Raw genomic sequence first — 13,594 nt, 5'->3', positions numbered from 1 at the left:
TCTGCCGCATAAAAAAATATAGTTTACAAAGACCAATTTTTTTTCAAAACTTGAACTATTGCAAATATTAATTAAAGCATCTATGTAATATCATTGACAGATTAAGATGCGAGGGACATCCCATCGAGGTAATGCATGATGGGACCTTTCAAATAAACCATTGGCTAAAGAGGGCTGACCCACAGCCCCTTTCTGTACATTTTGTGTGTTACATTGTGCTGATGTTAAGTCCAGAAAAACAGCTAAAGTGGTCTTATGGGACGTAACAAATATGCATGAACTTTTAATAAATGAGCTTTACAGTATATTAAAAGGAAGAATGACAATCACTCATTTTACCGGTTGCTTTTATTTTTGTATGCAATGTAATGTTGAGGCACGTTGCTTGTGACACTTTATAGAAGACATGGTTAACCACTGTCCATAGATAAATCCTTTGGGCTTTTAAATACTGGCAAGGAAAAACCAAGGATGTCAAAGATTATGATTTTCTGTTCGAGAAATAAACATATTTACATCTATGTGGATGCAGAAGGAGAATGTATACATGTGCCATTCTATGCAATATCGTATTGCTACTGTCGCTTTAATAAGTCTTTTGGGATAGTCAAGGGAGACAGAAAATTATAAATTACACGGAGTTCATACATAAGCCAGTTACATAAAAACTAGCTTAGAACCAACAAATGAAAAATCAATGTAAATATGATTCTTCTCAGAGAACATATGCAAGTGGCAAAAATAATTTGCATCTACATTTTAAACGTACAATGCCTCCAGACAGAATGCACATACTGTATTGTAGTTCATGTGCATGATCAAAACACATCACTCAAAAAATTCAAATTTCAAAGCTTGATGTTCTAATACATTTTTTAGGTATGGATTAAAATAAGGAAACCTAAGTCCTCTGTATTCCTTCGTTTTGACCTGGAATAATCTGAATCCTATCTCAACTGAACCCTATGGCTTTACATTGACACACATTTGTTATCTAATTTGTTGCAATAAATACTTAAAATCCATACTAAATGTCTTACATATTTGATCTGCTTAAAAACACAGAAAACAATCAATTAAAAACCTGTAAAACATTAAACAGTGAAAAACCCTTTCATTTAAATTACCTTTTTAAGCTAAAACAACCAACATAATGTTCACCAAGTGTCTTGGAATTGGTAACTGCCGACCCGGGAGAAACCCGAATCTGGAATTTTGTACAATGTGAAAATATACGAAAGTTGCTAAATACTTTGGTCACACTAATTTTCAGATAGTTATGTTTCAAATACGTTAGAATTTATTTTTGTATACTTTTTTTTATAAAACTATTCTTACAGCCATTTGAACTACAGTATCACTCATTTTGTGAGTGGCAAAATCTTATTTCACAGGCCACCCATGTTTGAGAATATAAACAAACTCAAAAAAGTTTATTTGTCAATGTGCAATTTTTTTTTTACATTTCAGAATTTCTGTACAACATCTTAAAACCTAGTATACAAATGTTGCTAGTCCTTATCCCTTGCAAAGATGGTACAGCAGTGAACGGCTTCAACTGGCTCCGGATTACATCCGTTAATGAACCGCAGACATCAACTGTGTAGTCTTCAGCCAATAACAGTACTCACTGGGTATCATACTGGGCCATTAACGGACGCATCTCCTGATATGAGCAGCTGATCAATTCTGAAATAAAACAAGATTTGAATTTACAAACACATAAATAGCTTTCCCTTAGTTTCCATTGAAGAATTTGACAACCTTCTCGATGCACCCCTGTAGCATAACTAGACTCTAAAAAAGAGGGGAGCAGGGACAGTGTAGATTAAGTGCAAGAAAATGGAGATGTTACTAACTTATACTAGCTCTCAGTCAAGTCTATTCTTATTGAGTTCATTAACAGAATACCGCCATGCAAGTGCCTAATCACAGAACACATTCAAAATAATCAAATTTGTATTTTATGAAGAAAATAACTACAAACATTTTAAATGTTACCCATTATTTACAACTACAGCTTTAAGCTTTTTAGGAAAAACATATGCTCCCAAAGCAACAATGGAAAATAAGCCCTTCCTCTTTAAGAATCTTAGACGTGCACCCATCTCCTCATGTCTAACAGGGAGTTAGATGGAAAAGTTATTTATTTATCTTCTGTAGCAATCTGTAAGGAAATGCAAATGCTACTTACCAGTATGCATCTGTTCTTGGCATGTAGGGCTGCTGACATTCATATCTGTGCATAGATCGCCGCCTAGTGTTGGGTCCGGATGATTGCACATTGTTGTCCTGGAAGAGTCTTCGAAGTATCACGAGATAGGTGGCTCCTCCCCTGGACTACAGTGCGCATGGGCATCGCCTCCATCCCCAGATTGTTTTTAGCCATTGGCAGAGATGGAGTGAAGTATGTGAGTGATCCCCATGCTAAGAGCATATATAGAAATATATATATATGAATACTGCAGCTGCTACAGGCGCCGGGGAGGAGGGTGGGCGATATGAATGTCAGCAGCCCTACATGCCAAGAACAGATGCATACTGGTAAGTAGCATTTGCAGTTCGAGGCATGTGGGCTGCTGAATTCATATCTGTGCATAGAATACATAGCAGTCCTCCCATTATTGGCGGCCGCCCGTGCCAGCTGCAGCAGTCTGAAAAAGTGTTTTGAGAACAGCCTGACCAACAGCTGCTTGCTGTTTGGAGTGCACGTCTACACAGTAATGTTTAGTGAAAGTATGTGTGGTAGACCATGTGGCTGCTCTACAAATATCTTCTAAGGGAATGTTACCTAGGAAAGCCATAGAGGCCCCCAACTTTCTGGTGGAGTGGGCTCTTGGTGGAATTGTGAGAGTGCGTTTAGCCTTAGCGTAACAGATCTGAATGCATTTCACGATCCACCTAGCGATCCCAGCTTTGGAGATAGCGTTTCCCTTGTGGTGTGAGGCAAATGCAACGAAAAGTTGCTTGGTCTTACGAAAATCTTTTGTCCTGTCAATGTAGTACATTAAGGCTCTTTTAACGTCAAGGGTGTGGAGCATCCGCTCCGCCAGCGACTCTGGGTTTTGAAAGAACACTGGCAACTCAATTGTCTGGTTCATGTGGAATTGAGATACAACCTTGGGTAAGAATTTAGGGTTAGTGCGGAGCACCACCCTGTTAGCGTGTACTTGGAAGAAAGGTTCTTGGATGGTGAGCGCCTGCAACTCACTAACCCTCCGTAGCAATGTAATTGCTACTAAGAAAGCAACCTTCCAAGTCAGAAACTGAAGCTCACAAGAGTGCAGTGGCTCAAAGGGAGGACCCATCAGCCTTGTAAGAACCACATTGAGGTTCCATTCCGGAGCTGGTGGTGTCCGTGGTGGAATGACCCTTTTGAGTCCTTCCAGAAAGGCCTTGATAGCAGGGACTTTAAAAAGTGATAGGTGTTGCCTATTCTGGAGGTATGCTGCCATTGCAGACAAGTGAATGCGGATGGAAGAATACGCCAAATTGCATTGGTACAGGTGGAATAGGTAACAAATGATGTTCTGAATGGCAGCATCTAGCGGGTCAATATCGTGGTTTACACAGTAAATGACAAACCGCTTCCATTTAGCCGCATAACAAGCTCTAGTAGTGGGCTTCCTTGCCTCCCGAATGTTGTCCATGCAATCGGGGGGAAGATTGAGGTAGCCAAACTCTAGGACTTCAGGAGCCAGATCGCCAGGTTGAGCTGTTGCGGATCTGGGTGCTGAATGTCGCCATGGCTCTGCGTCAGAAGGCTGGGAGTGAGATGAAGCCTTTGATGCGGTACCACAGAGAGTTCCAGAAACGTGGTGTACCATGGTTGGCGAGCCCACGTTGGAGCAACCAGGATGAGAGTCATCGAGTGCTGCCTGAGTTTGCGTGCCACCAGCGGTATCAGAGGTGCTGGGGGAAAAGCGTACGCAAATCTGCCTGACCAGTTCATCCACATCGCATTGCCCTGCGATTGCGGGTGTGGGAACCTGGCGGCGAAGCTTTGGCATTTTGCGTTCTCCTTTGTGGCGAACAGGTCTATCTCTGGATGACCCCACTTTTGGAAGTACGGTTGGAGTACTGATGGATGTATCTCCCACTCGTGCATTTGGTGACTGTGCCTGCTGAGCAGGTCCGCCATCTGGTTGTCCTTGCCCGGGAGATGCTCCGCCATGAGGAAGATGTTCCTCTGAATGGCCCACTTCCACATGCTCAGCCAGATGAGACAGCTGCGGAGAGTGTGTGCCCCCCTGTTTCTGAATGTAGTACATGGCCGTCATGTTGTCCGTCCGGATCAACACGACCTTGTTGCACAGATGTACTTTGAATGCCTTCAAGGCCATGAAGATTGCCATCAGTTCCAAAACGTTGATGTGCATCTTCCTTTGCTGTAGTGTCCATAGTCCCTGCACTGTGTAGTGGAGTACATGCGCTCCCCATCCCTGGAGAGAAGCGTCCGTTGTCAGGATAATCTGTGGCACAGGCTCCTGGAACGGTCGGCCCTTGCAAAGGTTTTGTGGATTCCACCAATGCAGAGAGTTGTACGCCCGACCGCTCACCAACACTAGGTCTGTCAGTTGCCCATGAGCCTGAGTCCACTGACGTGCTAGGCACTCCTGAAGCGGACGCATATGTAGTCTCGCGTGCGGGACGATGGAGATGCAGGAGGCCATCATGCCTATCAACTGCATGAACACCTTCGCTGGAAGCGAGTGCTGAGGTCTGAATCGTTGGATCAGCGTTTGGATACTGGCGATTCTCACTGAATTTGGCTGCGCAGTGGCTGCCAGAGTGTATATTGTCGCGCCCAGATACTGCCGTATATGGGCGGGTTGGAGATGGGATTTTGGATAGTTCAGCGAGAATCCCAGATCGTGCAGGAGATGAATGGTGCGGGACACGTGGTCGGCGCACTGCTGTTCTGACTTTGCCTGAATGAGCCAGTCGTCCAGATAGGGGTAGACGTGGACGTTCTGGCGTCGTAGATGCGCCGCCACAGTCGCCAGACACTTTGTAAAGACTCTTGGCGCTGTGGTGACCCCGAAAGGCAGAACCCTGAACTGGTAGTGCTGGTCTTGAATCGTGAATCTGAGATACTTCCTGTGGGAAGGATGCAGGGGGATATGAAAGTATGCATCCTTGAGATCCAGCGTAGCCAGGAAGTCCCCCTGTTGAAGCAGAGGGAGGACCTGCTGCAACGTGAGCATATGGAAGTGCTCCGATAGAATGTACCGGTTGAGGGGCCTGAGGTCCAGGATGGGCCTGAGGGATCCGTCCTTTTTGGGGATTAGAAAGTACAGAGAGTAAACTCCTGTTCCCCTTTCTGGCAGTGGAACGAGCTCTATTGCCCCTTTTTGCAGCATGACTTGAACTTCCTGCTGCAACAAGTGCAAGTGCTCGCCGGACATAGGACGGTTTCTTGGAGGTATGTTTGGTGGAGTGGAAGTAAGTTCCAGACAGTAACCGTACTGGATAAGAGATTTGACCCACCTGTCAGTGGTGATGGATTTCCACGCGGGCAGGAACTGCTGGAGTCTCCCCCCGACCGGTGTTGTGTGGTCGGGGGGCAGTGACAAGGCGTCACTGTTTGTTGGTGGAGGAGGACCTGGAGCTGTTGTTTCCACGTCCCCTGCCTTTGACGTTGTTGCCCCTGTAAGCACCTCTACCTTTGTTGGTGTATGAGGTTTGGGTGTTGCTCTTATAGTACTGTGTGGATTGCGATGCCTGACCCCTTGAGGTGCCTCTGTTATTGGAGCGGCGAAAGGAACCACCCCGAAACTGCTGAGACTGGAGGGCCCCATAGACTTAGCAGTGTCCGTGTCTTTCTTCATCTTTTCAAGTGTCGCATCCATCTCGGGGCCAAACAGGTGGTCAGGATTAACTGTTTGGTTCAGGATGGTTGTCTGTATATCTGGTTTGAAGCCTGATATTCTAAGCCATGCATGTCTCCTCAGCAACACGCTAGTGTTGATCGCCCTGGAGGCGGTATCAGCCACGTCCAGCGCACATTTGATGGAAGCGTTGGTGATCAGCTTCCCCTCCTGAATCAACATTTCACCTGCCTCCTTGTACTGATCAGGCAAGTGCTGAAGAAGTGTTTCTAGGGTGTCGTAATGCGCCCTATCGTAGCGTGCAAGAAGGGCCTGCGTGTTTGAAATGCGCCAAATATTAGCTGCCTGCGCAGCAATTCGTTTCCCTGAGGCTTCAAAGATCTTTGACTCTTTGTCTGGGGGAGGAGCGTCACCCGTGGTCTGCGAGTTCGCCCGCTTACGTGCGTTGGATGCAACCAAAGAATCCAGTGGCAAGTGTCCCTTGATGTACGTTGGATCCGAGGGCGCTGCCTTGTATTTTTTGTCAATGCGAGGATTGATGACTCGCGCCCGAGTGGGCTCCCTGAAAACCTCTGGCGCGTGCTTCAGCACTCCCTTGAGCATAGGCAATGTCTTGACTGACTTTTCGGCCACTGAGAAAGTGTCAAACAAAAAATCGACATCCACAGGATCTGAATGTAGGTCTACATCATGATTAGCCGCAGCTCTCTCAATCAGAGCGTTGAAGGCTGCAGAGTCCTCCGTTGGAGAAGTCTTTGCTGCAAACAACTGCGGTTCATGACCCGACTGAGGGTCCTCAGGGTCGCCTCCGGCAGACCAATGTTCATGTACCTCCTCTGGATCCGAGTATGCCGGATAATTGTACTCGTCCTCTTAATCTCCTTCACCTTCCCCAGCGTTTGAATGCGTCGGCGAAAGTTCCAAATTATGTGGAGATGCAGGCTCTATAGAGGCAGAAGTACCCGCAGAGTCCTTCTTGTTTTTGAGTGGAATACGATAATGTTCCAACACCGGCTCCGTGGTGATTTTCCGTTTGAGGAGAGAGAGCTTCCCGGTGATGGCGTCGATGATAACCTCTCGACGCTCCTCATCTGCGAGTGGCTGGAGCCGAGGCTTCGGCACTACCAATGACGCCTTGGGCGTCGACACCACCTTCAAAGGCACCCCGGCCCCATGCTTCGGAGCGAAAGCCTTCGGCGTCGTCTTCGGCGGCAGCGTGAAGTGGATAGGCGTTTGCGCCTTTGCCGGCTTTGGAGCAGGCTTCGGAACCCCATCCTTCGGTTCGGGAGCCACAGCATCCTTCCGAATCCGCTGCAGGGACTCCACGACCTTTTTTGTTAAGGCCGGGGAGGGCTGGACCGGTTCGAGCGATTTCCCTGAGTCCGGAGTCGGGTCGGCGAAAGGCACGGTCTTCGGAGCCGACATCACCATCCTTGGCCTTGACGGCCGGAGTCGGCGCAGCCAGAGCTTCGGCGTCGACCTGACGCTTCTTCGGAGCCTTCTTTGGGTCATCGACCTCGACCACCTTCGGCGCCGACACGGCCGCGTCGGTCGTCTTCGCCTTCGGCTTCGACACCGGGGTCTTCGGGTCGGCCATCTTGGCGCGGCTCTTGCTGTCGGCCATTTTGAATTTCTCAGACGTTGAGGCCTCTGGGGCCTTCTGTCCCACCAGTGCGACTTTCACTTTCGGTTTCGAAACAGTTGGTGTGGACCCCGATGGCTTCACTTTCGTTTTCTTCAACGGGAGTGGCACACCAGAAATGTCCGTGGCCGGGCCCGGAGGCGAGGCCGTGGGACGATTAACGAGGTCTTGGGTAAGGCCCGAAGGCGATCCCTCGACCTGGGCCGTATAGTGGGGGTTGATCCCTGGGTCAGTTTAAGGATGCTCCTCCTCTGAGCTATCCTCCACGGTGGCAATGGCCCCATCGTCGTCCCCTACCTCACCGACGACTTCATCAAACTCCTCGTCTCCCGCGTCGTAGTTTTCTTCCTCCAACGCCGGGCTAGAGTCCGAAACTTGAAAGACATTGTCGTCTCCAACGTCTTCTTCGAAGATGTTGTCTGGCGGGGGCGCTGATAACTGGGCCTGGAGTCTAGCGGCCCGACGAAGCTTGAGAGTCTTCTTACACCGGAACTTTGAGCAGGCCATACACCTGGCCTCGTCATGGTCCGGCGACAGACATTTGTTGCACACTGGGTGCACGTCGAGGTGTGAATACTTTGAGGTGCACACCGGGCACCTCTTAAACGGAGTTCGTTCCATGTCTGGAGCGTCGTGTAGGCCCGTTCGCGCCAACAGCACGCGGAAGGGCAGCAAGAGTTCGGAGCTGAAGAACAGTTAAACCCGAACGAAAAACGATACCGACGCCAGCCTAAAGACCTTTTGGTCTCAAGTTAGAAAAGTTAAACAACTATCGATTCCGACAGAGGGAACCGAAACACATCCGAACCCAATGGCGGAAAAAAAACAATCTGGGGATGGAGGCGATGCCCATGCGCACTGTAGTCCAGGGGAGGAGCCACCTATCTCGTGATACTTCGAAGACTCTTCCAGGACAACAATGTGCAATCATCCGGACCCAACACTAGGCAGCGATTTATGCACAGATATGAATTCAGCAGCCCACATGCCTCGAACTGGCTGTCTGGTCACCGCGAAGCTTTTGGACTGATAATGTAGAAACCGGTCCCCTGAAACAAGCTTCCAAGGACCGGTTTCTGGCATTCCAGTTGTCTTCAGCCCGGCTTGCTTGAATCCAGTGGTGTGGAGTGCATGGGACTCACGTCTGAGCATACCCATCCCACTCGGGGTGACAAATGCAAAAACCACAGTTGATGGACAGAATGTAGATAGCCAGAAACCGGTCCTAGGATGCTGGATTCCGGTCCAGGAAAGACATGGCTTGCAGTTTTGGCTGGACTGTTCCCATGAGGCATATGGCCATGTCTGAACTCGGGTGGTGTGGAATGCAAAAAAACGATGGATTTAGGCCCAGATCTCTGTACTGGGGTGAATGTATGACATTGTTCTGCATTCTGTCCATCACCTGTGGTTTTTGCATTTGTCACCCCTAGTGGGATGGGTATGCTCAGACGTGAGTCCCATGCACTCCACACCACTGGATTCAAGCAAGCCGGGCTGAAGACGGCTGGAATGCCAGAAACCGGTCCACGGAAGCTTGTTTCCTGTCCAGGGAAGGCATGGCTTGGCAGTTCTGGCTTGACTGTTTCCATGAAGCACAGGGTCAGACTGATTTGCATATGGCCGTGTCTGAACTGGGGTGGTGTGGAGTGCAAAAAACGATGGATTTGGGCCCAGATCGCTGTACTGGGGTGAATGTATGACATTGTTCTGCATTCTGTCTATCACCTGTGGTTTTTGCAAGCGGATAGAAAGCAAGCACACGTTTTGGGTCTAGATGGTGGAGCCTTTCCTCTTCCCTGGAAGGATGCGGAGGTGTAAAGAAGGTGTGCCAAGTGATATGGTCTGCCCGATGGGAAAGGGCAGAACAACCTTTGGCAAAAAAAAAAAAAGGACACAGAAAGGAAAGGAGGTTTGTAAGAAAGAGCCTGGAGCTCACTCACTCTTCTGGCAGAGGTGATAGTAACCAGGAAAGCAGTCTTGGCAGTAAGAAGACTCAAAGGACAATTATGAAGAGGCTCAAAGGGAGCACACATCAGAAAAGTCAAGACAAGATTCAAGTCCGACTGAGGAATTATGAAATGCACAGGAGGAAACGTTTGTGTAATGCCTTTCAGGAAACAGTTAACAGGGGACTTAAAAAAAAAAGGCTGATCAGGAAGCCTCAGGAAGGCAGAAAGATAACCTTTGATAGTTGCCAGAGCAGAGCCATGCTGGGCCAAAGACAGAAGAAACAGAAGAACCTCAGAAAGAGAAGCCGAAAGGGGGTCTACAGCTTTTGCTGTGCACCATGCCACAAATCTGTACCATCAGCAGGCGTATAGCGTTTTAGTGGAGGGACGCCTGGCTGCCAGAATGACATCACAGACTTTGGAAGGAAGATCGAAAGGTTTCAACTGTCTCCGCTCAATCTACACGCATGAAGGTGGAGGCTGGACAGGTTCGGGTGGAGGACCGTCCCCTGCTGCTGCGACAGAAGATCCTCCCAAAGATGCAGACGGATCGGGGACTCGATGCTCATACTGAGTAGCTTGGGATACCAAATTCTTCAAGCCCAGTCCGGAGCCACAAGAATGACTTGGGCCCAGTCACGCCTGATCTTTTTCAGCACTCTGGGCAGATGTGGTATAGGTGGAAAGGCGTACAATAGACTGCAGCTCCACTCAAGACTAAAAGCGTCTCCGAGCTAGCGCAGCCTTGGAAACTCCAACGCGCAAAACTGATGACATTACGCGTTCTCTTCAGTGGTGAATAGATCTAACCAAGGCTCTCCCCACTACAGAAAGAGACCGTGCGCCACATCCGAGTTCAGACGCCATTTGTGATCCACCATGCACCAGCAGCTGAGTTCTTCCGCCCTGGCGTTCAGAGAACCTGCCAGGTGTTAAACCACCAAGGTGATGCCTTGATGTTCCAGCCATGTCCAGAGGCACAGAGCCACCTGATATAGAGTCCAGGACCCCATTCCGCCCTGTTTATTGCAATACCACATCGCGGTGGTGTTGTCCGCGAACAACTGCACTACACTTCCCCGGGAAGGAATGCCTTCAGTGCAAGCCGGATCGCCCGCAGCTCCAGGAGGTTGATATGGAGCCGGGACTACGCCGGAGACCAGAGGCCTCTGTTCTCTGCCTCTACCATGTGGCCTCCCCATCCCAGGAGGGACGCATCAGTCACCACTGTGTGCTCCGGTTGGGGAAGGGAGAGGGACCTTCCACTGACCCAATCAGGGTTCGTGAGCCACCACTGCAACTGTCGTGCAGCGCCCTCCGAGATCTGGACGTGATCGGACAGGTTGCCTTGATGCGGTGACCACTGGAACTTCAGGTCCCACTGCAGAGGCCGCATATGCCATCTGGCATGCGTCACCAGCAGGATGCAGGAGGCCATCAGGCCCAGCAGCTGGAGGATCGTCCTGACCGAAACCCGGGATAGAGGCTGAAAAATCGGAATAATAGCCAGAATATCCCGGACTCGCTGCTCGGGAGGATAAACACGAAACGACATCGAATCCAGAACTGCTCCGATAAATGGGAGCTTCTGAGAGGGGCTCAGGTGAGACTTCGGCACATTGATGGAGAACCCCAGCAAATGCAGGAGGTCGGCCATAGTCTGGGGGTGGGAGACGACTGCCTGGGGCGAGCCTGCCTTCAACAGCCAGTCGTCGAGGTAGGGGAAGACTGACACCCCGGACCTACGCAGATGAGCTGCAACCACCGCCATCATTTTCGTGAACACCCGAGTGGTGCTGGTAAGGCTGAAGAGGAGCACAGCAAACTGAAAATGCTCCTGGCCTACCATGAACCGCAGGGAACACCAGTGGGCAGGCAGGACAGGGATGTGAAAATAAGCGTCCTGAAAGTTCAACCCTACCATCCAGTTGCCAGGGTCCAGGGCAGTCAGGACCGGAGCCAGAGTTAGCATCTTTAACTTCTCCTTCCGGAGGAAGCGATTGACGTCCCGGAGGTCCAAGATGGGGCGCAAACCCACTTTTCTTTCTTGGGGACCAGAAAGTAGTCGGAGTAACAATCACTCCCTACTTCCTGATCGGGAATGTACTCAATGGCCCCCATGACCAGGAGGACCGAGACTTCCTGACGGAGAAGAGCAAAATGATCCCCGGAAAAGCGGTGGTACAGAGGTGGCATGGCTGGAGGGGAGGACAGAAAGGGGAGCGAGTAACCTTGGCAGATTATCTACAGCACCCACTTGTCCGATGTGATCGCGCGTCAGTGGTGGAGGTGGAGGCGAACCCTGCCACCCACTGGCGTGGGGTGCCCCTGAAGCTCAGATTAGGAAGGTTTTAAGGGGGAAGCAGCATGGGTGGATGTGGACTGACCCACATGCCGGTTACCAGACCCGGCCGGGCGGAACCTACGTCTGCGGCCTCGCTGAGGCTGGTTCTGCACAGGCTTGCTGGAAGAGCATGCCTGGGTACCCCTGCCCTGGCCACGAAAGGAACGAAACCGTGGCGTGGCAGGGTTTTTCGAGGAAAGACCCAAAGACTTGGCCGTGGACCAAGAGTCTTTAAAGCGCTCCAGGGCATTGTCAGCCTCATCACCAAAGAGGCGGGAGCCATCAAAGGGCATGTCCATGAGCGAACCCTGGACATCGGGTAAGAACCCGTTGTGGAAATCGCCCTGCCCAACGAATCAGCGGTGTCCAAACCACACCTGATGGTAAACTTCTCCGCATCCTTGCCCTCCGCAATCGCGTGGGAAAGGAAAGCCTGGACCTCTCAGAGCACTGAGGCAGAACCTCTGCCACCGAATCTCACACTGCGTGGGAGTAAAGGCCCAATAAGCAGGCTGTATTAACCGACCTCAACCCCAAACTGGCTGAGGAGAACAACCTCTTGCCATATTGGTCCAGCCTCTTAGAGTCCTTATCCGGCGGGGCTGAGGGAAAGGCACTCAGATGTCGGGCCTGAATGACCAGGCTCTCAGGCGTGGGGTGAGTGGTCAAGAAGGCGGGATCATCAGGCGATGACTCCTAGCGACGTTCTTATCCACCGGTGCCCCCAAAGCCGGCCGCAACCAAGTACCCAAGAGGACTTCGGTAAGGCCCTCATTGAAAGGGAGCAGGGGCTCAGACGACATAGACGCCGTCTGGAGCTCCTCCGTAAGGAGGTTGGTCTTAAGGGCCACCATAGGGAGGTCGAGATGGAGAGCCTCCGCTGCTCGACACAGCACCATAGTATAGGAAGCGCCTTCCTCCGTAGTAGGCGGAGGGGAGGCAAACCCCGGGTCAGAAGACACATCAAGTTCACCCACATCTTGAAGGTCATCCATCCAATCCTGCTCGGAGTCACACTGCCGCGCAAGGGGGCCCTCTGAGCCGTCCTAATCCTCATCCGGCTCCAGAGTAGATGAAGCAGGCCGCAGCCGGAGAGGGGGCCGGCCGGGGCAGAACCGGAGCTGCATCCCAATGCGGATCCCAGGTCGGAATGAAATGGTCCGGGAACCGGGTCAGGGGCAGGATAAACGGCACCCAGTGCGGCACTGGGGCTGGAGCCAGGGGCAGCGCCGGGGCCAGCGGTGCTGCACCGTGGGGCGCCGGGGCTGGAGCCGAGGGCGCTGGATCCAGAGGCTCAGGGGCTGGCGCTAGAGCCGGTGCTGCCGGGCCAACAGGATCTGGACACGGGACCGCAGGCGTGCCGGCGGGATCGTGAGGCCTAAACAGGCAGTCCATGGCAGCAAGAAACTCTTGCACCTTTTTGGGAGACGCCGACAGACCCGGGTATAGCAGGTAGGCTGGGGGACTCCCAGGCTCTTGAGGAGCCGCAGGGGCGGAGCCCCTGACCCCCACGTCCGCCTCTGGGGACCGACGTCGGAGCGTGAACAAGCTTCTTCGACTTCTTATGGCGTCGCTTACCGAAATCTGAAGGTGAAGACTTAGAGTTCGAGGAGCGACGGCTCTGGTCCCGCGAACAGCCCCTAGACCCGGAGCGGCAGTGAGAGGAGTGCCAGACCTCCAGCAACTTCCGGTGCCCCTCATGTAAGGCCTTCGGGGGCATGGCACGGCAGACCCAACAATACCAGGAGTCATGGTCATGCTCCAGGCAGTAGAGGCAGACATCATGGGGGTCCGCCACCGACATATCATGGTGGCACGACCCACA

General features: G+C 51.2%; 1 protein-coding gene across 10 annotated transcripts in view; it reads right to left on the bottom strand.

Annotated features, from left to right (window-relative positions):
* Positions 1 to 330: 330 nt before the first annotated feature.
* The window catches only part of PPP6R3 (protein phosphatase 6 regulatory subunit 3), a 1,665,951-nt gene continuing 1,652,687 nt past the window's right edge, over positions 331 to 13,594 (bottom strand). For all 10 annotated transcript variants that reach the window (XM_086957827.1, XM_086957831.1, XM_086957834.1 and 7 more), the window contains one exon: positions 331 to 1,689. In XM_086957827.1, the coding sequence (XP_086813953.1) occupies positions 1,638 to 1,689 (52 nt within the window). In that variant the 3' untranslated portion in view covers positions 331 to 1,637. The remainder of the gene's footprint in view (positions 1,690 to 13,594) is intronic.

This window comes from Lissotriton vulgaris, chromosome 2_1 (assembly GCF_964263255.1).
Source record: "Lissotriton vulgaris chromosome 2_1, aLisVul1.2, whole genome shotgun sequence".
Lineage (NCBI taxonomy): Eukaryota > Metazoa > Chordata > Amphibia > Caudata > Salamandridae > Lissotriton > Lissotriton vulgaris.
The sequence above is the reverse complement of the archived record's forward strand: the minus strand, read 5'-3'. Positions and strand labels throughout refer to the sequence as shown.